General features: G+C 43.5%; 2 protein-coding genes across 4 annotated transcripts; one reads left to right on the plus strand and one right to left on the minus strand.

Moving 5' to 3' along the window:
- Positions 1–743: 743 nt before the first annotated feature.
- On the minus strand, positions 744–9,745 carry LOC124019629 (UV excision repair protein RAD23 homolog A-like). Of its 2 annotated transcripts, none has more exons than XM_046335032.1 (9): positions 9,470–9,745; positions 8,720–8,881; positions 8,443–8,597; positions 6,578–6,627; positions 6,268–6,389; positions 5,793–5,886; positions 3,293–3,423; positions 2,959–3,120; positions 744–2,827 (listed from the first exon to the last, which is right to left on the minus strand). In XM_046335032.1, exons 1-9 carry the CDS (start codon positions 9,533–9,535, stop codon positions 2,714–2,716), a joined length of 1,056 nt encoding a protein of 351 aa, XP_046190988.1. In that variant the 5' UTR covers positions 9,536–9,745; the 3' UTR covers positions 744–2,713. The 2 variants fall into 2 exon arrangements, with proteins under 2 accessions (XP_046190988.1, XP_046190987.1); XM_046335031.1 differs by having other exon boundaries at positions 6,268–6,395; positions 9,470–9,744.
- Positions 9,746–10,872: 1,127 nt separating this feature from the next.
- Positions 10,873–15,942, plus strand: LOC124019628 (ubiquitin carboxyl-terminal hydrolase 37-like). Of its 2 annotated transcripts, none has more exons than XM_046335029.1 (14): positions 10,873–11,551; positions 11,660–11,745; positions 11,846–11,888; positions 12,066–12,185; positions 12,479–12,610; positions 13,395–13,533; positions 13,661–13,797; positions 13,969–14,062; positions 14,159–14,238; positions 14,634–14,771; positions 14,875–14,948; positions 15,345–15,414; positions 15,516–15,654; positions 15,870–15,942. In XM_046335029.1, exons 1-13 carry the CDS (start codon positions 11,070–11,072, stop codon positions 15,529–15,531), a joined length of 1,611 nt encoding a protein of 536 aa, XP_046190985.1. In that variant the 5' UTR covers positions 10,873–11,069; the 3' UTR covers positions 15,532–15,654; positions 15,870–15,942. The 2 variants fall into 2 exon arrangements, with proteins under 2 accessions (XP_046190985.1, XP_046190984.1); XM_046335028.1 differs by having other exon boundaries at positions 15,825–15,940.
- The last annotated feature ends 10,039 nt before the right edge of the window (positions 15,943–25,981 follow it).

Below are 25,981 nucleotides of genomic sequence, written 5' to 3' on the forward strand. Positions count from 1 at the left end.
CCCTGACAATTAAAGCGCCCCAGTCGAGAAGCCAGAGTGACAGGTTTCAGTGTGTGCTTTGCTTGGGCAGAACTTTGGTCCCTAGCTATCTTGCCCTGCAGCACCAGAGTTCTGTCTCTCCCTGGCCACCCGTCTTTTTATTTTCCTTCAGGTTTGTTTTTAAAAGTGCGTAGGACCATGTTTAGTGTTGTGTAGAGTGAACCCCCAGCTGGCCTTGCCCGCCCCGCACCCCCCTCAGTGCAGCTTCCCTCCCTCAGGAATACACCTCCCAGAGCCCATGGTGAAATGCATGTGTTAATTACAGTTTCTTTTCCATAATAATAAAAACAGTATGAAAAGAACAACACTTGAATAAAAGGATGTTTTTGACTGTAACTCACCTGTTTCTGTCTGCTTATTTTCAGATTGCTATTTGATTGGGTAGGTGGTTTGCTTGTGCTGGGGATGAGAACCCTAGAGTTGCATCATGTTATAGAGAGGGGTAAGAGGCCACAATTAGTTTCACTGAATCAGAAAATCTACTTACCGATACTGATAATGAAGGGTCAAATCCACAGGAGCAGCACTACTCATTCCCACATGATACTGAAATGCCTGGACTTGAACTGGAGTGTGTATAAATGACATTTCCTGTAATACTTTGTATTCCATAAGATCAAGTTGAGTTTCATTTCAGTTGGCCTCATTCAATGTCCAGACCAAGAATGTGGTGCATACAGAAGTATGAAATAAAAAATACGAAGCCATGACATATTGATGTTTAATGAAGCGGATCATGTTGATGCTGTAAAATGCCAGTGTCAGTAAAAGCCATGTTCACAAAAACAGATGCAGTCAAACATATTGTCATGATCACTATTCCTTTAAAATAAGTTGTGATTGAAAACTTTGTCCACATGTGTATTTGTTTCAAAGGTCCAATAAATACACCAAAACGGAAATGTTTCACTTAAGTCAAAAATGACATGAACTAAATGCACAATGAATTTGGTTTGAGTGTAATTGATCTTACTTGTGGCAAGTTGAAGGTGCCTGCAGGGTAAAAATAGCCATTCAACAAGTTTCAAAAAGAGAACAGGAAATTCTGTGCAAAGGAGCCAATACATTTGAATGCATCTGTTCAATCCAAACTCATAAAAGCTCGTCTCTTCACAGACCCATTAAACTCCTACCATGTTAAGTTAAAGAGAAAACATACCTTGATAAGTGAATATTCATAAAACCACACATTTCTTGGTACCCTCAGAAAACCCACAATAGCAACATCTCAAAACACTGGGAATCCTTAGTGTAATAAGGCATGTGTCAACCAAGCCTCATGTTATACTATCCGAGTTGGAAACAGGTGGTTAAAGCTAGGCGATAGCCGGTTTAAACTAGATTCACCTCATCACTAAAGACTGTTGAATAGGCTCATTCAGGCTGTGGATGATGACAATTATTGGCTATGACTGGGTCCTGGTTTAATAAAGACTTCATGTGGACCCTTGTTCCTACTGGACATTTTGGGCTCTATTCAATCTGTAGTGCTGAATATCTGCTTTATAGCGCTATTGACAATTTAAAGGCAATGTTCCCACGGTCGCCGAGACTGCATGTCGGCTCAACAGGAAATTACCCGTACATTTTTACACGATACGGGTTGAATCCAGCCCTTAGTGTCTCAAGACCAGCTGGTCCCGTTGTATTTGAGCTGCCCTTCGTGTGTACTATTAATCAGATCTTATGAGAAAGGTGGTGTGTCTACTCCTCAGCCTTGGGAAAGAGGTAAGTGAGTAACTCCAGTATCCCAGGACTTGTCCCTGCCATCTCTCTCTTCCCCTCTTCAGAGGATTATATGTAAAGGTAAGGTCAGAGTTGGTCAGCTGATCAGAGACGTAACACTAGAGAGGACTGTGAACCCTTCAACAAAACCTCATTTTCAGACAATATCCAGACAGTAATGTACCTGTCCGGTTCTGTGAGCACACACACACCCATTTGTCATTTTGGTTGTTCTATACCACTCGATTTACTCAGGATGTTGAGCATTTCCACACCTAGAGAGATCATGGATATCTGAGTGAGAACTAAAAGCGCTAGCTTTGAGGTGAAGTGAGGGGACCTCATAAATAATTTAGCCTGGCCGCTGGCAAAATGTACTTGCCTGTATGACAATATCATGGGATGAGATGTGTTTTGCTATGTGGTTGGTTTTTGAATGGCAAAGGAAATGTGAGGGACTGGTGCAATCAAGTGAACAGACCACAAGAGGACTCTTCATGACCGTCCGTTTAGTTTCCCTTTCCCCTCAATACACCAACATTGTAGAAGTGCATCAAGGAGAATGTGCTTCCATTACATCCAGCTACAGCATTAACAAGCTTAGATATGCATATCAATGTCTTTGCACCTTAATTGAATGGCATCCACCTGTACACACAGACATGTACACACACACACACACACACACACACACACTGCAAACCCTTCAGCCCCCTCCCTCCCGTTCCCAAAGCTCTTCTAAAATCTCAATATATATCTGCCCTAAACAAATCCCACACATTCCATTGGAATTCAAGTGGATTTCATTATTCCTCTTTCACCCTTAGATCAACATATACTTTGTGTAGCTTGTAAGATCCTCCCCCCTCTGAAATGACCTGAAGATCGTTGCTCTACAGTGGGGTGAAGTCCTTGTGCTGGCCTGGAGAGGAGGGCAGGCCAGCGCCTCTCATTCATCCTCAAAGCCCTGGTTCAGGAGGAAGTTGGCAGCTAGGTTCTCGTTCTTTTCACAGGCAAAGTAGGCCTGGATCACCAGCGCCTCGGGGAAACCCAACGCTTTTAACTGAGACAGGAGAAGAAAAAAACATAACATTAATATTTATCACCAGAAAGATCACAATGTATGCATTTCTTGTCAGTTGAAGCCATCTTATGCCCTAAACAGTGCATTGAGAGGTCTTTAGCTCCCCTCACCCTCTCGATGGCTTCCTTCTCCTGAGGCGTGACCTGAATGTAGTTGACTGGAGCTCCCTCCTCCACTGCAGCACCCAGGTCCCCCACCTCAGGCACGTCTCCAACCTCCCCCGCCGGCTCATTCAGCATCTGGATGAACAGCTCCTGGTACTGGCTGATTTGCTGTTGTTGAGTTTTATCAATAGGGAAAGATAGGTAGACAGCAATCAGCAACAAACAGAACATACATTGTGAAATCACAAAACCTGGGAGGTGTCACTATAGGGAGTGTGTGATGCAAGCTAGTATGAGTGGTGGTGCCATCAGTGTGTAGTGCATGGTATATGCGTGTTACCTGTAGGAGCTGTGGGTTCTCCCGACCCAGCTGTTGGAGCAGAGCTGGCAGCAGTGAGGGGTTCTGCTGGATCACCTGCCTCATGCTCTGGAACTGAGGCTGGGAACGCAGGAACTCCAGAGGGTTTTCTCCTGCAATACACACAGAATGTTTATGGAAGAGAACATGTTGATATAGATACAACACCTACTAGGGAAAATGCACATAAACCATTCCCATCTTTCCAACAATCTGATATGCAGTGCATTTGGAAAGTATTCAGACCACTTGACTTTTTCCACATGTTATGTTACAGCCGTATTCTAAAATGGATTAAATAAATGTTTTCCTCATCAATCTCCACAGAATACCTCATAATGACAAAGTGAAAACAGGTTTTAGATTTTTTTTTTGCAAATAATTTTTCAGACCCTTTGCTATGAGACTTGAAATTGAGCTCAGGTGCATCCTGTTTCCATGGATCATCCTTGATGTTTCTACAACTTGATTGGAAAGGCACACACCTGTATATATAAGGTCCCACAGTTGACAGTGCATGTCAGAGCAAAAACCAAGCCATGACGTCGAAGGAATTGTCCGTAGAGCTCCGAGACAGGATTGTGTCGAGGCACAGATCTGGGAAAGAGTACCAAACAAGTTCTGCAGCATTGAAGGTCCCCAAGAACACAGTGTCCTCCATCATTCTTAAATGGATGAAGTTTTGAACCACCAAGACTCTTCCTAGAGCTAGCTGCCTGGACAAAACTGAGTAATCGGGGGAGAAGGGCCTTGGTCAGGGAGGTGACTAAGAAACCTATGGCCACTGACAGAGCTCCAGAGTTCCTCTGGAGATGGGAGAATCTTCCAGAAGGACAACCATCTCTGCAGCATTCCACCAATCAGGCATTTATGGGAGAGTGTCCAGACGGAAGCCACACCTCAGTAAAAGGCACACGACAGCCCACTTGGAGTTTGCCAAAAGGCACCTAAAGGACTCTCAGACCGTGAGAAACAAGATTCTCTGGTCTGATGAAACCAAGATTAAGGAGATTATTGTGAACTACAGGAAAAGGAGGACGGAGCACACCCCCATTCTCGTCGACGGAGCAGGTTGAGAGCTTCAAGTTCCTTGGTGTCCACATCAACAACAAACTGGAATGATCCAAACACACCAAGACAGTCGTGAAGAGGGCACGACCAAGCCTATCCCTCCTCAGGAAACTCAAAATATTTGGCATGGGTCCTGAGATCCTCAAAAGATTCTACAGCTGCAACATCGAGAGCAATTTCAAGTACTCTTTCCAAGATCTGTGCCTCGACACAACTGGTTGCATCACTGCCTGGTACGGCATTGCTCGGCCTCTGACCGCAAGGCACTACAGAGGGTAGTGCGTACGGCCCAGTACATCACTGGGGCTAAGCTTCCAGGACCTCTAGACCAGGCGGTGTCAGAGAAAGGCCCTAAGAATTGTCAAAGAACCCAGCCACCCCAGGCATTGACTGTTCTCTCTACTGTTCTCTCTACTACCGCATGGCAAGCGGTACTGGAGTGCCAAGTCTAGGACAAAAAGGCTTCTGAACATTTTCTATCCCCAAGCCATAAGACTCCTGAACAGGTAATCAAATGGCTACCCGGACTATTTGTACTCTTTTTATCATATATGCATAGTCACTTAATCTATACATTCATGTACATACTACTTCAATTGGGCCGACCAACCAGTGCTCCCGCACATGGCTAACAGGGCTATTATATATATATATATCCTCATATATGCATATGATATATATCATGTCGCTTTAACCATATCTACATGTACATACTACCTCAATTAGCCTGACTAAACTGTGTCTATGTAGCCTCGCTACTTTTATGGCCTCGCTACTGTATATAGCCTGTCTTTTTACTGTTGTTTTATTTCTTTACCTACCTATTGTTCACCTAATAACTTTTTTGCACTATTGGTTAGAGCCTGTAAGTAAGCATTTCACTGTAAGGTCTACACCTGTTGTATTCAGAACACGTGACAAATAAACTTTGATTTGAAGATTGAACTCTTTGGCCTGAATGCCAAGCGTCACGTCTGGAGGAAACCTGGTACCATCCCTACGGTGAAGCATGGTGGTGGCAGCATCATGCTGTGGGGATGTTTTTCAGCGGCAGGGACTGGGAGACTAGTAAGGATCAAGAGGAAGATGAACAGAGCAAAGTAGAGAGATCCTTGATGAAGAGCTCTCTGGAGCAGGTTATGACCCCAGGACTGGGGTGAAGGTTCACCTTCCAAGATAACCCTAGCATCATACCAAAGACGACTTGAGGCTGTAATCGCTGCCAAAGGTGCTTCAACAAAGTTCTGAGTAAAGGGTCTGAATATTTAAGTAAATGGTATCTTTTTATTGTATTTATTAAAATCCTGTTTTTGCTTTGCTGTGGAAAAAGTAAAGTGGTCTGAAAACATTTCCAGAATGCACTGTACAGTAGATGTAATACTATAGCAGAGATATAAGGAGATGGACTCACCCTCAGCTACAGTAGGGGTCTCTGTGCCTGTGCGGGCAGATGCAGGAAGCTGTGCTGGGGGATTAGTCTCTTGGACCGGACTGCTAGGAATGCCCTGGAAACACACAGCAGCACATACTCTCACACACACACAGTACTAACAGACAGGCTGGTTCTAAACTGAGGATACATATAAAACTATTTTATAGCGTCACTGTGCTGTAATAGTGTTTTTGGTAAAAATGTAGTACACCAGTGTTAAACTGTATTCTGAAAGCTGATGTCACACAGTGCTGGTGTACTTTTGCTGAGTCATTGTACATGCTGCCATGTTAAAGTTTCATCAAATATGGTGCCACGCTGTATAGTGTAATTTCGCATTCATGGTCTTTTTTGGGGCTTTTGTTCAGTGTCATTTTGCAGAGTCATGGTGTATGGTGCCTGGTTGCACAGTATTGTGTATGCTAGGTAGTTGTGGTGTGTTGACGGTTCTCACAGTGAGGAGGTACTCCACAGCCCGATGGGGGTTGTTGAAGCTGGCCCGGAGAGCAGCTACCACTCTCTCCCTCTCATAACCCATAGACATTATCTCTGTCAGCATGGTCTCATACTCCGCTCCTGTCACTGACCAAAATAAACAAGTTGTTAACCATCTACCCGAGTTACAATGGACAATATTTACACCCATGAACACATAGCTGCTAGAAGGCATCTTACAAATCCCCATGCTATTGTCAATCTAGCAACACAGCAGATACATTCCACACTGACACATTCACATAGCCAGGTCGAAGTCCATCACTCACCCAAGGCAGAGGAGGCATCTCCCCCCTGAACCTCCATACTGGGGTCGGAGCTGCAAACAGAACGACAGGGTCAAAAATCCAGTCAACCCATTCAAAAACATTCAGTGGTATATTCTGCTGCCAATGACTGGAACGAACTGCAAAATTCTCTAAAGCTGGAGACTTATCTCCCTCACAAGCTTTAAGCACCAGCTGTCAGAGCAGCTCGCAGATCACTGCATCTGTGCATAGCCCATCCAACTACCTCATCCCCATACTGTATGTATTTATCTTGCTCCTTTGCACCCCAGTATCTCTACTTGCATATTCATATTCTGCACATTCTACCATTCCAGTGTTTAATTGCCATATTGTAATTACTTTGCCACCATGGCCTATGTATTGCCTTACCTCCCTGTTGTTGCATGTGTCTAACTGCTTTGCTTTATCTTGGTCAGGTCGCAGTTGCAAATGAGACCTTGTTATCAAATAGCCTACCTGGTTAAATTTAAAATAAAAAAATTGTGGCCGTAAATAATATGCCATTTAGCAAACGCTTTTGTCCAAAGCAACTTAGTCATGCGTGCATACATTTTACGTATGGGTAGTCTTGGGAAATGAACCCACTATCCTTGAGTTGCAAACACCATACTCTACCAACTGAGCTACAGGGACTACAGGGGGTGTATTCAGTAAGATGAAAAAACTAAGAAAATGTTCAATGATGTTTAGTTCATATTTGTCCGACACAAAATGTGTCTATGTAACACTCTACCCTCCTGAACAGGCCTCAAGCTAACTTTTTTACTCTCTCCAATTTGGCAGACTGTCTACCATTTTTTTTTTTTTTGTAAATTTTATTTCACCTTTATTTAACCAGGTAGGCTAGTTGAGAACAAGTTCTCATTTACAATTGCGACATGGCCAAGATAAAGCATAGCAGTGTGAACAGACAACACAGAGTTACACATGGAGAAAACAATTAACAAGTCAATAACACAGTAGAGAGAAAAAAAGAGAGTCTATATACATTGTGTGCAAAAGGCATGAGGAGGTAGGCGAATAATTACAATTTTGCAGATTAACACTGGAGTGATAAATGATCAGATGGTCATGTACAGGTAGAGATACTGGTGTGCAAAAGAGCAGAAAAGTAAATCAATATAAACAGTATGGGGATGAGGTAGGTAAAATTGGGTGGGCTATTTACCGATAGACTATGTACAGCTGCAGCGATCGGTTAGCTGCTCAGATAGCAGATGTTTGAAGTGGGTGAGGGAGATAAAAGTCTCCAACTTCAGCGATTTTTGCAATTCATTCCAGTCACAGGCAGCAGAGAACTGGAACGAAAGGCGGCCAAATGAGGTGTTGGCTTTCAGAATGATCAGTGAGATACACCTGCTGGAGCGCGTGCTACGGGTGGGTGTTGCCATCGTGACCAGTGAACTGAGATAAGGCGGAGCTTTACCTAGCATGGACTTGTAGATGACCTGGAACCAGTGGGTCTGGCGATGAATATGTAGCGAGGGCCAGCCGACTAGAGCATACAGGTCACCAGTGGTGGGTGGTATAAGGTGCTTTGGTAACAAAACGGATGGCACTGTGATAAACTGCATCCAGTTTGCTGAGTAGAGTAAGTATTGGAAGCTATTTTGTAGATGACATCGCCGAAGTCGAGGATCGGTAGGATAGTCAGTTTTACTAGGGTAAGTTTGGCGGCGTGAGTGAAGGAGGCTTTGTTGCGGAATAGAAAGCCGACTCTAGATTTGATTTTCGATTGGAGATGTTTGATATGAGTCTGGAAGGAGAGTTTACAGTCTAGCCAGACACCTAGGTACTTCTAGATAGGTTAATATCAGTTCTACGGCGGTCTTCTGTCTGCCTACCTGGCTGGAGCTGGGGGCTCTGCGACTGTAGGTGTGGGCTCCTCTGGGGGGATAGGGATGGCTGCAGGGGCCGGGCCTGCAGACGACCCAGAGTCTTGGACAGGGGCCTTGGGTCCCTCTGAGGAAGGTGTTGATGCAGCTGTGGCAGACTTTGCCTAGTTCCAGAGGAGATATAAACAGGCTATTACTGTTATCTATGCAGACAATCATGTAACCGTCCTCCCCAGGTGGGTGCAGCTCATTAAGAGTCCAAGTAAAATGGATTAGGGAAATGTACCTTCGATACCATAACTACAACAAAATTCTTCTCGTCAATTTTGTAGTCTTTAATAGGCGTGTCATCTTGCAGGATTTTGCCAGCATATATGAGCTTTTGTCCAGACACTGGGAAGTTATCTTTTCCCCTCTCTGCTTCTATCTTCTCCTTCAATGCCTTCACCTGTAGAAACCAAAAAGAAGCTTTTCAGCCTTGCTTTAATTGTTAAACACAGTGCAACCCAAAAGTTGCTCGCTAACACTGACTTTAAAATTGCACAACTTTTTACCTTACATTATGTAGCTAGCTAGTCTGCTAGAATATTGCTAATTTATCGTCCAAATGGACATGCATCATCAATAACTAAAATAGATAACGTAGCTAGCTAGTAATATGGCTGTCTAGCTAACGCTAGATAGTTAACTAAAGCTGACATTGACGTGGTGAGGGATAACTAACGTTAGCTAGTCATGTAGCAAGCTAGCTGATGTTTTAGCGGATAATAACTTACCTAGCTAGCTAATAATGAGACTCAACATTGGATTAGCAAATTGACACACATTAGCTTGCAAGCTAACTAGCTCAGAGCTAGCTACTTAGCTAATGCTAGGGGTGTCAATAACATCTAGCTAGCTAGCGTTGTATTATCCGAATTTATAATCTGGGACCAATTCATTTGGTGTTTCGTGCAAATAACAAAAATGATAGTTAGCCAAACGGGTTAGATAAAACGCACACAGCTGGCATTATTATGAACAAATGGGCACTTACCGTTTGTTCTGGGTCTATGTCGATTTGAATGGTCTGCTGTTGCAGTGTCTTTAACGTGATTTGCATTGTTGCGGTAGCTAAAGCTGTTTCGCGCTTAAATTACAGTTGTTTTAAAATATTCATAAGTAAAACAGAAATTACATTTAACCACAAGTTCAAGCAAGATCATATTTATCCATGACCATGAGATGTGTCCATGAGCACTCAGCAAATCGCCATCTTTGATGACACCAAACTCAGAAGTAGGTGCAGTGTAACGGTTTGCTGCCCAACTTGCAGCATCGAGCGCTCTCTGAGTCTGAGAGCTACAACCACTAACTGGTCAATCATATGAATATCCCGGTGTAATCACACACCTGTGGTGCCAGTTTATCCAGGTGGTAGTAGGATCTGCAATCTACTCTGCGAGAACAAATGATGCTTTGCATTTATGTCATGATCTGTTGACAGTTGTGACCGGTGTGGTAGCGACCAACTGGGTTTACAGAACAGCAAATATACAACAAATGTACTAACGTTAGTATTTTTGTTTAGTTTACAGTCACTAGGCAGAGTGGCACCTTTTCAATGAGGTACGGTCAGAGAATAATAGATCCATCTGTGTTAAGGTGCTCCTAACAGTATACGCTGATGAAGACAGCTTGTCGGTCGGAAAGGTTGGATATTAGGTTATTAAATTATTGAGTCTGCGCTATGAGTGTGCAGCTCTCATTTTCTTTTTCAAAGGTCCTCATAACAACCATTGCAAAACTACGTTCGATCTGTATCAGATCAGCGTCAACTTCTGTGAATGTGTGAATGAATGTAGGCCACTTGGCAATAAAAGTTGTTTTGATTCTGATAGACAGTAATGTTACTTCGAATGTCCTAGCTTCTTCTCATACGATCACGCGTCAGTGGCCCAGGGAGCGTGGGAGAAAGATAACCCAATGTTTTCTCAAGAACCTAGTTGTTTTGTATATTTTATGAAATAGGAATAACTCTGAATACACGATCAATTAATTTTGTAAATTATTTTTCAACGTTTTGGTGTGTGTGATTTGTTTACTATTTATGCTGGTAACGCGTAGACAGGCGCATCATAATTTGGTTTATGACATCACAATGTGACATGGGCAACATATTTTGATGTTCTGCAAACTAAGGCACAGTCTACAAATACACTGAAATGGGATGTTTGTGTTGCTGTAAAAAGGTATATGTCTATTCTGGGCTAGAATTTGTCTAATTCTGTTACAATTTAGAGTATATTCTATTCTTTTCAGCTATTACTAGTTGTTTCATTGTCTATTTATTTGTGCCAAATGGCAGAATTTGGGACAGAGGGTATAACTGTATGGTTACAATGGTTTTATTTTTATAAACATGTATTTCTGCTATTTGTTAGCCTATGATACAGAATTCAATATGATTGGGCGACGAGTTCTTTATTTTATGGTCAGTTCATGTGGTTTGGGTGTGACATTTGCTGCTAGTTCAAATATAACATATATAATGTTTCTCCAAACAGAAAAAGAAGTGCAGAGTTCGCCTCGGGATTGGGAGCCGCTGTCCATCGCCGTTCCCAATCCCACCCAAACTGACGTCATTGGATGCCAGCATGGTAACTGCGTCAGTTTGGAAAAACCGGGAGAAGAAGAACGTAAAGGATCACCACCAACTTGATTCTTCCTTTGTCTCTTCTTTCCATTTGAAACCGTCTACAACATCTCTGACGCCCCTCGACCCCTTGTCTGGCCGAACACCAATCGGCACTCCATCCCCCTCACCACACTCACCCTCTGGATCCCCTGCCAGATCCCCTTCCAATCTCTCCAAGTTTGGCCTCTCTTCTCTCTCCTCTCTCCACATGTCATCTCTCTCTTCTTCTTCTTCTTCAGAGGAAGGATCACAGACCTCCTCCCCTTTTAGTGCTTCTTCTGTTTCCCTGGCTGTCTCAACTCAGTTTTCCTCCTCTGCCACTCCCCCCAGTCCTGCCTGCCCTTCCTCCACAACCCACGTCTCCTCCCCTACCCCCCAGTCCTCCTCTCCAAACCCCCTGGACAACCATGGAGAGACCAACAAAGACAGTGAGACTGCCAGGTACTGCAGCCTGATATCACATTTCATGCCAACCAACACCATTAAATTGAAATGAAAAAGCCAATATAATATAGCTAACCTAATGCATATGTCTGTGTGTCTTTACAGAGATCTTATGAGCTCTGAGGTCAAAGAGGTGGGGGCAGTTGTTCCACAGACAAAGAGAATGGTACCCCTATTTTCTGGCATCGCAGGTCTGTAAAACGGGTGCCATTTTTTGGTGCTATTTGTCTCAATTAATCTTTGACAAAGCTTCTCTCTTACTGCTCTCCGTCTCTCGGTCTCTCTCTGCAGAGGCCTCCATTGACCTGAAGTCTTCCTCTGTCTCCTTGGAGAGGTAAGTACTGTAGACAATAGCCACCTTCATCTCACTCAACTCTACATAAGAGTGGTCACTCACACCATGACATGGTAAGGAATATATGTATGCCTGTACATTAAAACAGTGTTCAAACAGACCGATTGGTGTTGAGCTACTGCTACTGAGGCCTCTACCCTGTCTCTCTTCCTCCAGGCCATTGGTCAGGTCTCGGGAAGCCATGGCTCGCCTCCCCAACCTGTTCAGCAAGAGTAGCATCCAGCTGGGGGAGCAGAGCTGCACAGGCGAGGGCGAAGACAACACCAAGCTCCTTGGGTAAAACACACACACACACACACACACACACACACACACACACACACACACACACACACACACACACACACACACACACACACACACACACACACACACACACACACACACACACACACACACACACACACACACACACACACACATCTACTCTTAGCTCTGCTTTTTGTTTTAAATAATTCAGTGTGGTACTCAGAGTTATCTTGTGTTCATGCCTTACAAATCCATTCATTAGTTTACCTTTGGTCCACAGTTCAGATATTAGTGTGTAACTGATGGCTTCTTTCCCACAGGTTGCCTAATATTGGCAACACCTGCTTCATGAACTCTGCTCTGCAGTGCCTGCTGGGGCTGCCAGCATTTTGCAGAGACATCATGAGACAGCAGAACATCTGGAGTTCCTCCCCCTCCTCTAAACTGCTATGGTATACAGCCTCGCTCTCACCCTCCTGTCCCACCTGTACACACACTGACCCACCCACCTAGACGCTTATAGTTACAGTACACAAGTTCTGCCTCAATGTATGTGTCAGTGGAGATTGCTGAGGGGAGGACGGCTCGTAATGATGTCTGAAACGGAGCAAATGTGTGTGTGTGTGTGTGTGTGTGTGTGTGTCTGTCTGTCTGTCTGTCTGTCTGTCTGTCTGTCTGTCTGTCTGTCTGTCTGTCTGTCTGTCTGTCTGTCTGTCTGTATGTATGTATGTATGTATGTATGTATGTATGTATGTATGTATGTATGTGTATGTATGTATGTATGTATGTATGTATGTATGTATGTATGTATGTATGTATGTATGTATGTGTGTCTGTGTCTGTGTGTGTGTGTATTCATCTATCTATCTATCTATCTATCTATCTATCTATCTATCTATCTATCTATCTATCTATCTATCTATCTATCTATCTATCTATCTATCTATCTATCTATCTATCTATCTATCTATCTATCTATCTATCTATCTAGGTATGGATGGATGGATGGATGGATGGATATATATTGTCCTTCGTACACTCTTAGTGTCTCATATGATCTTTAAGATAAAACCACACCCAACTCAGCTTCTGATTAACACCAGAGATGATTTCCTGTCACAGTCAGGAATAAGTTGAATCATTTTTGATCAGAAGTTAAAGTAGAAGCACAGAGCTAACCTGTGGCCAAGGTGAGAGAGTGAAACCTGAATGCATGCTCTTTGTCTCCCTCCACAGCTGCTTTGCCAAGTTACATCAGGCCAGGCTTTCTGGAGGCACTGTTAATGATAAGAACAAGGAAAATAAGAAAATCCTTCAAACAGTCAAGAGCTGTCTTTCCGTTGTCAATGAGGACTATGAGGAAGACTATGAACAGGTAAGATATTATTTGCTAAAAGACTCACTTAACAATAAACCTGGGACACGTGACAGTGTTTTTCCTCAGCTCTGTTTCAGTTGTAGTTGTTGATGTATTTTCTGCTTCTTTCCCATTCTTCTCTTAGGATGCCCATGAATGTGTGTTGCTCCTCCTCTTTCAGCTGAAGGAGGAGGGTATGGCATTAAAGGGCTCACCAGAGCCATACGCCTGCCCCGTGAAGCAGTTAGAATTCAAGCTGAAGACTTCCCGTACCTGCACCAGGTAACAGCTGTCATTTGTATACGATGTACCTTGATGTCGTCATCACATTTGTGAGGAGGTTTAATGTCAGCATAACATGCAGGATACAGAGGTAAAGCATTAAGATAGTGTGAAGAGGGATCAAAAGGTTTGTGTTGGATAGCTGATGCATTTCTCTCCGTACTTCTGAAGCTGTGGAGTTATAGTTTATGGTCAGGAGGATTATAATCACCTGTCACTGAGCCTGAGCCATGACCTGCCACACAGCCTGGACCTCTACTTTAAGGTCAGCACTTAGCTTAAACCAAGAATTAGTATGTCAAGGAACACTAACATTAATGTCATAATGTTCATAATTGTATTGCTATCCTTTGTCACCTAGCCATCTGCGTTAGAGTGTGCATGCAGGGTGTGCTCAGGAAGCACGGCATCTGTGACTAGGCACTTCCTCACGCTGCCCCGGTGAGTCCCCCCATCATCATCTCAGATTGCAATTGACAGTCCTGATCTAACTCACCAAACTGGGTTATTGATTTGAGTACAAGACTGATTCCTTTGTCTGTCTGTCTGTCTGTCTGTCTGTCTGTCTGTCTGTCTGTCTGTCTGTCTGTCTGTCTGTCTGTCTGTCTGTCTGTCTGTCTGTCTGTCTGTCTGTCTGTCTGTCTGTCTGTCTGTCTGTCTGTCTGTCTGTCTGTCTGTCTGTCTGTCTGTCTGTCTGTCTGTCTGTCTGTCTGTCTGTCTGTCTGTCTGTCTGTCTGTCTGTCTGTCTGTCTGTCTGTCTGTCTGTCTGTCTGTCTGTCTGTCTGTCTGTCTGTCTGTGTGAATGCCTGTCTGCCGGCCTGTCTGTCTCTGAGCAGGGTCCTAATGCTTCATATCAAGCGATTTACTGCAGGCAACTGGGAGCCAGAGAAGGTGGATGATCCCATGTCCATCCCTGCAGAAATAACCCTCCCAGCCAATTGTGGGAAGACAGCCCATGTCCAGTATGGAGCCAGGTTGGTTTACACTCTGTTTGGGGACATTGCACATTGAGTTGCCAACACACACCTTGATTTTCACACACTAGATATTTATTTTCAATGCCATCAATTTACACAGGGCAAGCTCCCTGGGGAGAAACAACATGGACAACACACCTGCAAACTCCCCGAAAGGCACCCTTGAAAGACCAGGTAGGACATTGTGTTACTGACATCATGCAGAACACCCTCTCATGAAACAGGACTGTTGAGGAAAGCAAGTCGGAAGCTGAAGTTAAGAGTTTATTTGTTGATAGGTTTCCACTTCAATTTGTGGTTTGTATTTACACTATATTTGATATACCCCCACCAGCTTCAAATTCCTCTGAGCAGCTAGAGAAACCAGCTGACAGTGAGAAAAAGCAGCAGGCAGCCGCTGTGGTGAGGAGAGAGAGAGAGGGAGAGAGAAATAGAGAGAGAGAGAAAAATAATTAACAGATAATAAGATCCAGTTGAGATAGTGGGCGGATCAAGATAAGGCAGTTATAGAAGGCACCCCTATCCTGTAGACAAGATAACTATCCTATTATTAAATGTGTTTCCTTACAGAGACACCAGCCAGACAATATCTACAGATTGTCAAGTGTGATCTCACATCTGGGAGACAACATGTATACAGGTATGCAGGCACGCAGGTATGCAGGCACGCAGGTATGCAGGCACGCACACACAATTATGAAAGCTTAATGTACACTCTATTTTGTTTCCCTTGTTCCCTAGGCCACTACATCAGTGATGTTTTGGACAGCCGTGGCAGTGGGTGGCTCTGCCTGGATGACGCACATGTCTTGAGGACAGATGAGGCCACTGTGCTGAAGGCGATTGCACAGACTGCCTACATCCTGTTCTATGTCTGCAGGTAAGGCTCTAGGCCACAAATTTGAGAAAATCTCACAAATGGAGTCAATGATGACAATGAGTCATCAAGAAAAGGAAAAGTGTTTACCAAAGCTAGAAAGATGATTCATTGACCACACATTAAGAGTTATCCCTTTAACCTGTAATCCCTCTGTATGTGTTGTTTTTCAGACATTGTATGTACATGTAAGATCTCCCTGTCATTTCTCATTGAAGTGGAGCAGGTGAAGGAGACCAGGCCCCTCACTACCAGGAGAACCCATCATTAAACTAAGGGAGAGGCACAGCTGCTCAGGGACCACCTGGAGTAGCACGTATCACACACCAAGAAACATCAGATTAATCGAATTAGGCTGCCCTACACCACCATCAACTGCCTTAGACCACCATAAAGCTGCCCTAGACCACCATCAATCTGCCCTAGACCACCATCAAGCTGCCCTAGACCACCATCAAGCTGCCCTAGACCACCATCAAGCTGCCCTAGACCACCATCAAGCTGCCCTAGACCACCATCAAGCTGCCCTACACCACCATCAAGCTGCCCTACACCACCATCAAGCTGCCCTACACCACCATCTAGATGCCCTAGACCACCATCTATCTGCCCTAGACCATCATCAAGCTGCCCTACACCACCATCAAGCCTCCCTACACCACCATCAAGCTGCCCTACACCAACATCAAGCTGCCCTACACCACCATCAAGCTGCCCTACACCACAATCAAGCTGCCCTACACCACCATCAAGCTGCCCTACACCACCATCAAGCTGCCCTAGACCACCATCAAGCTGCCCTACACCACCATCAACTGACCTTAGACCACCATAAAGCTGCCCTCGACCACCATCAAGCTGCCCTACACCAACATCAAGCTGCCCTACACCACCATCAAGCTGCCCTAGACCACCATCAAGCTGCCCTAGACCACCATCAAGCTGCCCTACACCACCATCAAGCTGCCCTACACCACCATCAAGCTGCCCTACACCACCATCAGACTATCCTAGACCACCATCACGCTGCCCTAAACCACCTAGACACCAGGCTGCCCTAAACCACCAGAACACCAGGCTGCCCTAGACCACCAGAACACCAGGCTGCCCTAGACCACCAGGCTGCCCTTGACCACCAGAAGAAACAGCCTACACCACAAAGCATGTACCCACTCTAGGCCATCTACTGTATGTTTACAATTATATAAATATAAAACATCTCACCGACCGAGTGCAATTAATGTTATTTTGCTATACATGGTAGTGAATAAATGTGCCTGCAGTGCATTCAGAAAGTATTCAGATCCCTTGACTTTTTCCACATTTAGTTAAGTTACAGCCTTATTCTGAAATGGATTCAATTATTTTTTCTTCTTCTCATCAATCTACCCCATAATGACAGCAAAAACAGGTTTTTAGATTTTTTTGCAATTTTATCAAGAAAACATAAAGCTAAACTATCACATTTACATAAGTATTCAGACCCTTTACCTAGTACTTTGTCGAAGCACCTTTGGCAGCGATTACAGCCTCAAGTTTTCTTGGGTATGACGCTATAAGCTTAGCACATCTGTATTTGGGGAGTTTCTCTCATTCTTCTCTGCAGATCCTCTCAAGCTCTGTCGGGTTGGATGGGGAGCATCGCTGCACAGCTATTTTCAGGTCTCCAGAGATGTTCAATCAGGTTCAAGTCCGGGCTCTGGCTGGGCCACTCAAGGACATTCAGAGACTTGTCCCCAAGCCACCTCTGCGTTGTCTTGGCTGTGTGCTAAGGGTCGTTGTCCTGTTGGAAGGTGAACCTTCGCCCCAGTCTGAGATCCTGAACTCTCTGGAGCTGGTTTTCATCAAGCATCTCTCTGTACTTTGTGCCGTTCATCTTTCCCTCGATTCTGACTAGTCTACCAGTCCCTGCTGCTGAAAAACATCCCCACAGCATGACGCTGCCACCACCATGCTTCACCTTAGAAATGGTGCCAGGTTTCCTCCAGACATGGCGCTTGGCATTCAGGCCAAAGAGTTCAATCTTGGTTTCATCAGACCAGAAAATCTTGATTCTCATGATCTGAGAGTCTTTTGGTGACTTTTGGCAAACTCCAAGCGTGCTGTCATGTGCCTTTTACTGAGAAGTTGCTTCCTTCTGACCACTCTACCATAACGATCTGGTTGGTGGAGTGCTGCAGAGATGGTTGTCCTTCTGGAGTTTTCTCTAATCTCCACAGAGGAACTCTGGAGCTCTGTCATAGTGACCATCAGGTTCCTGATAGCTCAGTTTGGCCAGGCGGCCAGCTCTAGGAGTCTTTGGGGTTCCAAACTTCTTCCGTTTAGGAATGATGGAGGACAATTCCTTCGACCTCATGGTTTGATTTTTGTTCTGACATGCACTGTGAACTGGGACCTTATATAGACCTTTCTTATACAGGCCTTTCTAATCGACCTGGCCGAGGTATCCTGGAAGGATATTGATCTCATCCCGTCAGTAGAGGATGCCTGTTTTATTTTTTAAAATGCCTTCCTACCCATCTTAAATAAGTATACCCCATTCAAGAGATTTAGAACCAGGAACAGATATTGCCTTTGGTTCTCCCCAGACCTGACTGCCCTTAACCAACACAAGAACATCCTATGGCATTCTGCATTAGCATCAAACAGCCTCTGTGATATGCAGCTGTTCAGGGAAGCTAGAAACCAGTATACACAGGCAGTTAGAAAAGCCAAGGCTAGCTTTTTCAAGCAGAAATTTGCTTCCTGCAACACTAACTCAAAAATGTTCTGGGACACTGTATAGTCCATGGATAATAAGAACACCTCCTCCCAGCTGCCCACTGCACTGAAGATAAGAAATACTGTCACCACTGATAAATCCACTATAATTGAGAATTTCAATAAGCATTTTTCTACGGCTGGCCATGCTTTCCACCTGGCTACTCCTACCCCGGTCAACAGCACTGCACCCCCCACAGCATTTCGCCCAATCCTTCCCCATTTCTCCTTCTCCCAAATCCAGTTAGCTGATGTTCTAAAAGAGCTGCAAAATCTGGACCCCTACAAATCAGCCGGGCTAGACAATCTGGACCCCTTCTTTCTAAAATTATCTGCCGAAATTGTTGCCACCCCTATTACTAGCCTGTTCAACCTCTCTTTCGTGTCGTCTGAGATTCCCAAAGATTGGAAAGCAGCTGCGGTCATCCCCCTCTTCAAAGGGGGGGACACTCTTGACCCAAACTGCTACAGACCTATATCTATCCTACCCTGCCTTTCTAAGGTCTTCGAAAGCCAAGTCAACAAACAGATTAGCGACCATTTCGAATCTCACCATACCTTCTCTGCTATGCAATCTGGTTTCAGAGCTGGTCATGGGTGCACCTCAGCCACCTTCAAGGTCCTAAACGATATCTTAACCGCCATCGATAAGAAACATTACTGTGCAGCCGTATTCATTGATCTGGCCAAGGCTTTCGATTCTGTCAATCACCACATCCTCAACGACAGACTCGACAGCCTTGGTTTCTCAAATGATTGTCTCGGCTGGTTCACCAACTACTTCTCTGATAGAGTTCAGTGTGTCAAATCGGAGGGTCTGCTGTCCGGACCTCTGGCAGTCTCTATGGGGGTGCCACAGGGATCAATTCTTGGACCGACTCTCTTCTTTGTATACATCAATGATGTCGCTCTTGCTGCTGGTGAGTCTCTGATCCACCTCTACGCAGACGACACCATTCTGTATACTTCTGTATACTTCTGGCCCTTCTTTGGACACTGTTAACAACCCTCCAGGCAAGCTTCAATACCATACAACTCTCCTTCCGTTCTCATCTCTGTGTTTTCCTGATGTGGACATGACAAATGGAGGTGGTGACACAGAGTGAGCAGGAATAAATCACACTGGGAGATTTTCGCTGAGCTTTTTATTTATACTCTTTTTTTCTGTACCTTTATTACTCAGGAAGATGAATTCATTCTCTTTTCCCCTTCTCAGCAGAAACCAGCAGATTACCATGGAAACATCTCTGATGCATACTGCACACTTAGAGATTCAGATATGATGAGAGATTCAGATATGATGATCATGTTGTTGATGATGATGATGATTGTGGTGTTGGTGGTGATGATGATGATGGTTATGGTGGTGGTGATGATGATGATGGTGGTGGTGATGTGATGATGGTTGTGGTGGTGATGATGATGATGGTTGTGATGTGGTGGTGATGATGATGATGATGGTTGTAGTGGTGGTGGGGATGATGATGGCTACGGTGGTGATGATGATGATGATGGTTGTGGTGGGGATGATGTTGATGGTTGTGGTGGTAATGATGGTAATGATGATGATTGACTATCAGACTCAATGTTGGAGAGCTCTCAAATTTCAGAGGGAATTGTTCCACTGAATACTGTATACCAGGACTCAGCAACGTTTAAAAGCACCCAGTTGTCCAATTACACAACAGCCTACAGATAGATACACAGTGCTAACTGCCAGAGATTAACTGATGGCATGCACACTCCACAGTGACTGCTGTGCACAGTCATTCCCAAAACATGAATTATTGATTTGCTTGGTAATTGTCTTGCTTATCCTCCCCTTTCTTTAAGAGAGGTATTGACTAGGAAACATATGCACACACAAGCACCTGTGATCATCACCATGACTCCCAACACAAACATATGCACACACATGCACACACACACACACACACACACACACACACACACACACACACACACACACACACACACACACACACACACACACACACACACACACACACACACACACACACACACACACACACACACACACACACACTGTGTTGGTGGTAAAAAAGTGGAAGTGAGAGCCTTGGAGAGTGGTGGTTCATTACTTGGGTCCAATACAACCTGGCATCAAAATCAAACATCTATACTATCTACCAGCCTACTATACCATGTATTCTCCTTTCTGACAAGTGTCTTCTACAGCAGTGGCTCCCAAACTTTTTATAGTCCCGTACCTCTTCAAACATTCATCATCCAGCTGCGCACCTCCTCAAGCAAGGGTCAGCGCACTCTCAAATGTTGTGTTTTGCCATCATTGTAAGCCTGCCACACACACACTATATGATACATTTATGAAACATAAGAATGATTGTGAGTTTTTGTCACTTCCCACCCGGCTCGTGATAAGTGACAAAGAGCTCTTATAGGACCAGGTCACAAATAATAATAGAATAATAATCAATAATTTTGCTCTTTATTTAGCCATCTTACATATAAAACTTTATTTGTTCATCGAAAATGGTGAATAACTCACCACAGGTTAATGAGAAGGGTGTGCTTGAAAAGATGCACATAACTCTGCAATGTTGGGTTATATTGGAGAGTCTCAGTCTTAAATCATTTTCCACACACAGTCTGTGCCTGTATTTAGTTTTCATGCTAGTGAGGGCCGAGAATCCACTCTCACATACTGTAGTTACGTGGTTGCAAAGGGCATCAGTGTCTTAACAGCACGATTCGCCAAGGCAGGATACTCTGGCAGTGGCTTCTGATTAAATTATATTTTCACAGAACTGCTTGTTGCAATTTGATGATGCTCTCTTGTTCAGATATTGGTAAGTGGACTGGAGGCAGGGCATGAAAGGGATAACCATCCAGTTGTTTGTGTCATCCGTTTCGGGAACGTACCTGTGTAATTGCGCACCCAAGTCACTCAGGTGCTTCGCTATGTCACATTTGACATTGTCTGTAAGCTTGAGTTCATTTCCACACAAAGAATCATACAATGATGGAAAGACCTGTGTGTTGTCCTTGTTAATGCAGACAGAGAAGAGCTCCAACTTCTTAATCATAGCCTCAATTTTGTCCCGCACATTCAATGTAGTTGTGGAGAGTCCCTGTGATCCGAGATTCATATCATTCAGGTGAGAAAAAACATCACCCAGATAGGCCAGTCGTGTGAGAAACTCATCTAGATGCAAGTGGTCAGACAAGTGAAAATTGTGTTCAGTAAAGAAAACTTTAAGCTCGTCTCTCAATTTAAATTTTTTTTTGTCAATACTTTGCCCCTTGATAACCAGTGCACTTCTGTATGTTGAAAAAGCGTTACATGGTTGCTGCCCATATCATTGCATAGTGCAGAAAATACACGAGAGTTCAGGGGCCTTGCTTTAACAAAGTTAACCATTTTCACTGCAGTATCCTAAACGTCTTTCAAGCTGTCAGGCATTCACTTGGCAGCAAGAGCCTCTTGGTGGATGCTGCAGTGTACCCAAGTGGCGTCGGGAGCAGTGCTTCAAGCGCGTTACCACTCCACTATGTCTCCCTGTCATATGACTTTTGCGCCATCAGTACAGATACCAACACATCTTGACCACCAAAGTCCATTTGATGTCACAAAGCTGCCCAGTACTTAAAACATATCCTCTCCTGTTGTCCTGGTTTCCAGTGGTTTGCAGAAGAGGAAGTCTTCCTTAATTGACCCCCCAAAAAAGTAATGGACATTTACCAGGAGCTGTGCCAGGCCCGCCACGTCTCTTGACTCATCCAGCTGTAGCACAGAATTCACTGGCTTGTATGCCATGCAGTAATTGTTTCAAAACATCTCCTGCAATGTCAAAACAAATGTAGAATTACTGATGCTGGCATTGGATGTGCTTGTGGAAGCAGAACAACTTGTGTAGTCGACAGGTGCAGGTGTAGTACTGCTGGTAGTAGCATGTGTCTCTATGGGCCTTACTTTTTTTAACCATTTAACCATTTTCGAGCAAACGGAATGAGCAGCAGCTACATTTGGTTACATAAGGACTGTTAGTGAAATTCCCGCAAGAGAGTAACGGTTAATGTGTTTGGATGTTAATTATTTGACTAGGCTACCTGTATTTGACATTGTGTTATTTCGCTGAACACCAGATTTTTGGCAGAGAAACGAGGCTACTCAGTCGAGAGAGAAAAACTCACCCAGATGTATATTCCTGTTGGAAAAAATATAAATCAACTGTTTGAAAATGTGAAGAATTAGTTTAAAAAGAAAAGTAAAACAACATTTTTTGTACAATTCTTTTTACAAATTTTAATCACATCTTTATTTGGCGTACCCCCGATGGCATTCTGTTCTACAGGAATGATTCAAACTGTTATGCAGTGGTTACAACTAGGGTTGCACATTGTGGGGAATATTCACAGGTGGAAACTTTCCGTGGGAATTAACGGGAATATTTGGGAATTAACGGGAATATATGGGAATTAACGTAAATATATGCAAATTAATACATCTAAATGTAGATGTTTTTTGCATTGGATATATTTACCATATCATATGGAGACAGAAACATAAACCTTTTACCTTATCATAAGTAGACATAATTTCAAATGATTAAATTCTTCCAATAGAAATTTAAAAAACAATTTAGTTACGAATTGAGTTGACTTAATTAAATGAGTTGGCTCTTGTCTCTTCACATGGGATGATTTCACTGAACAACAAAATAAATAAATTATTGAATGATCCCCAATGTTCCATCGCATCTCCCAAAAACGTTTTCAACATACATGTGTAAAATGATAGTTTAGAAACTAAAACTTTGGTTGTCTTCCTCTCAGGCTTCCATGTCTTCTTTCTGGACCTCCTAAATGCTCAACTCTTGAACATCAGACTCTGAGGCCTCATCTTCACTGTTACTTTCCAACCCTGTTGAGGATGGCTCGTTGTCAGGCTCAAAAAGCTCAAATTTTCCCGGATGGCGACCAATTTTTCAACCCTTGTATTGGTCCACTTGTTGCATACTTTGGTGTGTGTGTTCCAAAACAAGGACCAGTTGCGCTCTGAGGCAGCTGATGTTGGTGGGATTTGGAGGATGATGGAGGCAACAGGAGAAAGAGCCTCAGATCCACAAAGTCATTTCCACCAGGTGGCTGATGAGATATGTTGGCATGACTGCCATATTGCATCTCTATCCCAAAGCCCTTACTTGGAAGTGTACTTTGCCAGACTGCCAAGAACCTTGCCCTCATTCAGGCTAAGGTTGTGAGACACAGTAGTGATGACACCATTGGCCTTGTTGAGCTCTGCACCAGACAGGATGCTCTTCCCAGCATACTTGGGGTCCAACATGTACACTGCAGCATGTATTGATGTATTTCAGAACTGCAGTTTCCTCTGCTTGAAGCAACAGTGAAGTCGGCAGGGCAATACGGATTTCTTCTCTTACATCTGCAAGCAGAGTCTGAACATCCGACAGGATGGCATTGTCTCCCTAAATCCGTGCAATGGCTACTGGTATAGGTTTCAGGAGTTTCAGGCTGCTAACCACTCTCTCCCAAAATACATAATCCAGGAAGATCCTCTTGATGGGGCTGTCTATATCGGCAGTCTGTGATATGGCCATTTCTTGGAGAGACTCCTTCCCCTCCAGGAGACTGTCAAACATGATGACAACACCACCCCAATGAGTGTTTCTGGGCAGCTTCAATGTTGTGCTCTTATTCTTCTCACTTTGCTTGATGAGGCAGATTGCTGCTATAACTTGATGACCCTTCACATACCTAACTATTTCCTTGGCTGTCTTATAGAGTGTATCCATTTTGTTAGTGCCAATATGTCATTGAGGAGCATATGCAATGCATGAGCAGCCCAGCCAATGAGTGTGATGTGAGGGTAGGACTCCTCCACTTTTGACCAAGCAGCCTATACAAATGTAAGCAAGGTCTGTTGTCCCTTGTGTTTGTGCTCTTGTGGAATACTGGAGATGGTTATTCCTTGCCCATGAACATTCAACCACCCATCAGAGTTGATTGCAATACAGTCTGCTTTCGCTATGAGTTGCTTGACCTTCACTTGAACTCTGTTGAACTCTTCATCCAGCAAATGAGTAGATAAAGCATGTCTGGTTGGAGGCGTGTATGCTGGGTGAAGAACATTCAGAAGTATCTTCCAATACACATTGCCTGTGAGCATCAGAGGTGAACCAGTTGCATACACAGCTCGAGCAAAACATTCATCAGCATTTCTCTGACTATGTTCCTCCATTAAGTCAAAAAAAACTCTGATTCCAGAAGGACCATGAGCTCTTGCTATCAATAAGGTGACATATTCATCATTTTCACCTCGAATAGAAGTAGAGGGACTTTTGTCAGAGGTTGCTTGTTGTGAGCGCTGAGGGAACTTTATGCACTTGGCCAGATAATTCTGCATCCTTGTTACGTTCTTCACATATGATTTGGCACAGTATTTGAACATGTACACAGCTTTTCCTTCTACATTAGCTGCAGTAAAATGTCTCCACACATCAGATAGCGCCCGTGTCATTTTCCTGTAAAGATTAGAAAAAATGAGTAAATAAATACCCAAATAGAATTCCATGTACAGATAAATAGTTAAGCAGTTAGATTAAACAACTCCTTTGTAAGATAAATGTTTTAAATTGAAACATATATGGAAATGGGTGAATTAACACTCCACAGTCAGCAGGCTCAAGCAAGCTAAAACCCACATGGTAGCAAAAACGAACTAGCAGATTTTGTTAACAAATTAGAAATGATTTAAACACACTTTGTTGTAGGCTACTATTTAATAGATAACAAAATATCATGTCGTATAAAATATATTCCCCCCAACCAGTATCGTAATTAAAACTTACCAGAAAGCATGTAGTCCTTGGCTCAGACAGTGTACTAGTGTGGGCTCAATAGCATCTCATTAGTGTGCAAGATCTTGAGAATAAGCTCTACATGTGATGGAAGACTGCACTGTGCATGCAAAGGGTTGCAATTCCATTGAATCGGGAATAGTTTAACCAAAATATGCCACAAGACCAAGAATTTAAGCAAAATTCCCCAAATCCCCGGCTTTACTTCCCATGGAAAATTTGCTGGAAAGTTTCTGACTCTTTGCATCCCTAGTTACGACCATCCATTTATTATGCATATGATTATCTGCAACATAGAGCTACAACCTATGAGTCACTTCAATGGCCGGAGCTCCCTAATGTTTTGACAGGATAAGTATCTCTCTGGATGGCACTTTGTTTTCAATTTAAAGTTTTATTAAGTTCTTGTTTTTCAAATCAACCACCACAACACATTCACAGATGTGACAGGCTTAAAAAAAACATGAATAATAATAATAATAATAAATAATAGTTATTTTATATATATATATACAGTGTGGCAAAAAAGTATTTAGTCACCCACCAATTGTGCAAGTTCCCCACTTAAAAAGATGAGAGGCCTGTAATTTTCATCATAGGTACACTTCAACTATGAAAGACAAAATTAGAAAAAAAATCCAGAAAATCACATTGTAGGATTTTTAATGAATTTATTTGCAAATTATGGTGGAAAATAAGTATTTGGT

The sequence above is a fragment of the Oncorhynchus gorbuscha genome, unplaced genomic scaffold (assembly GCF_021184085.1).
Source record: "Oncorhynchus gorbuscha isolate QuinsamMale2020 ecotype Even-year unplaced genomic scaffold, OgorEven_v1.0 Un_scaffold_645, whole genome shotgun sequence".
Lineage (NCBI taxonomy): Eukaryota > Metazoa > Chordata > Actinopteri > Salmoniformes > Salmonidae > Oncorhynchus > Oncorhynchus gorbuscha.

What these genes read in the sequence shown, in the direction of transcription:
- LOC124019629 (XM_046335031.1), bottom strand. Translation starts at nt 9,535, where the DNA reads ATGCAAATCACGTTAAAGACACTGCAACAGCAGACCATTCAAATCGAC. An exon ending in GAGCCCCCAGCTCCAGCCAG is followed by an intron (nt 6,628 to 8,442) that starts GTAGGCAGACAG and finishes TTCTGTTTGCAG; the next exon opens with CTCCGACCCCAGTATGGAGG. An exon ending in GACCCCTACTGTAGCTGAGG is followed by an intron (nt 3,424 to 5,792) that starts GTGAGTCCATCT and finishes TGTGTATTGCAG; the next exon opens with GAGAAAACCCTCTGGAGTTC.
- LOC124019628 (XM_046335029.1), top strand. Translation starts at nt 11,070, where the DNA reads ATGGTAACTGCGTCAGTTTGGAAAAACCGGGAGAAGAAGAACGTAAAG. An exon ending in ACTTCCCGTACCTGCACCAG is followed by an intron (nt 13,798 to 13,968) that starts GTAACAGCTGTC and finishes GTACTTCTGAAG; the next exon opens with CTGTGGAGTTATAGTTTATG. An exon ending in AGGCACCCTTGAAAGACCAG is followed by an intron (nt 14,949 to 15,344) that starts GTAGGACATTGT and finishes GTTTCCTTACAG; the next exon opens with AGACACCAGCCAGACAATAT.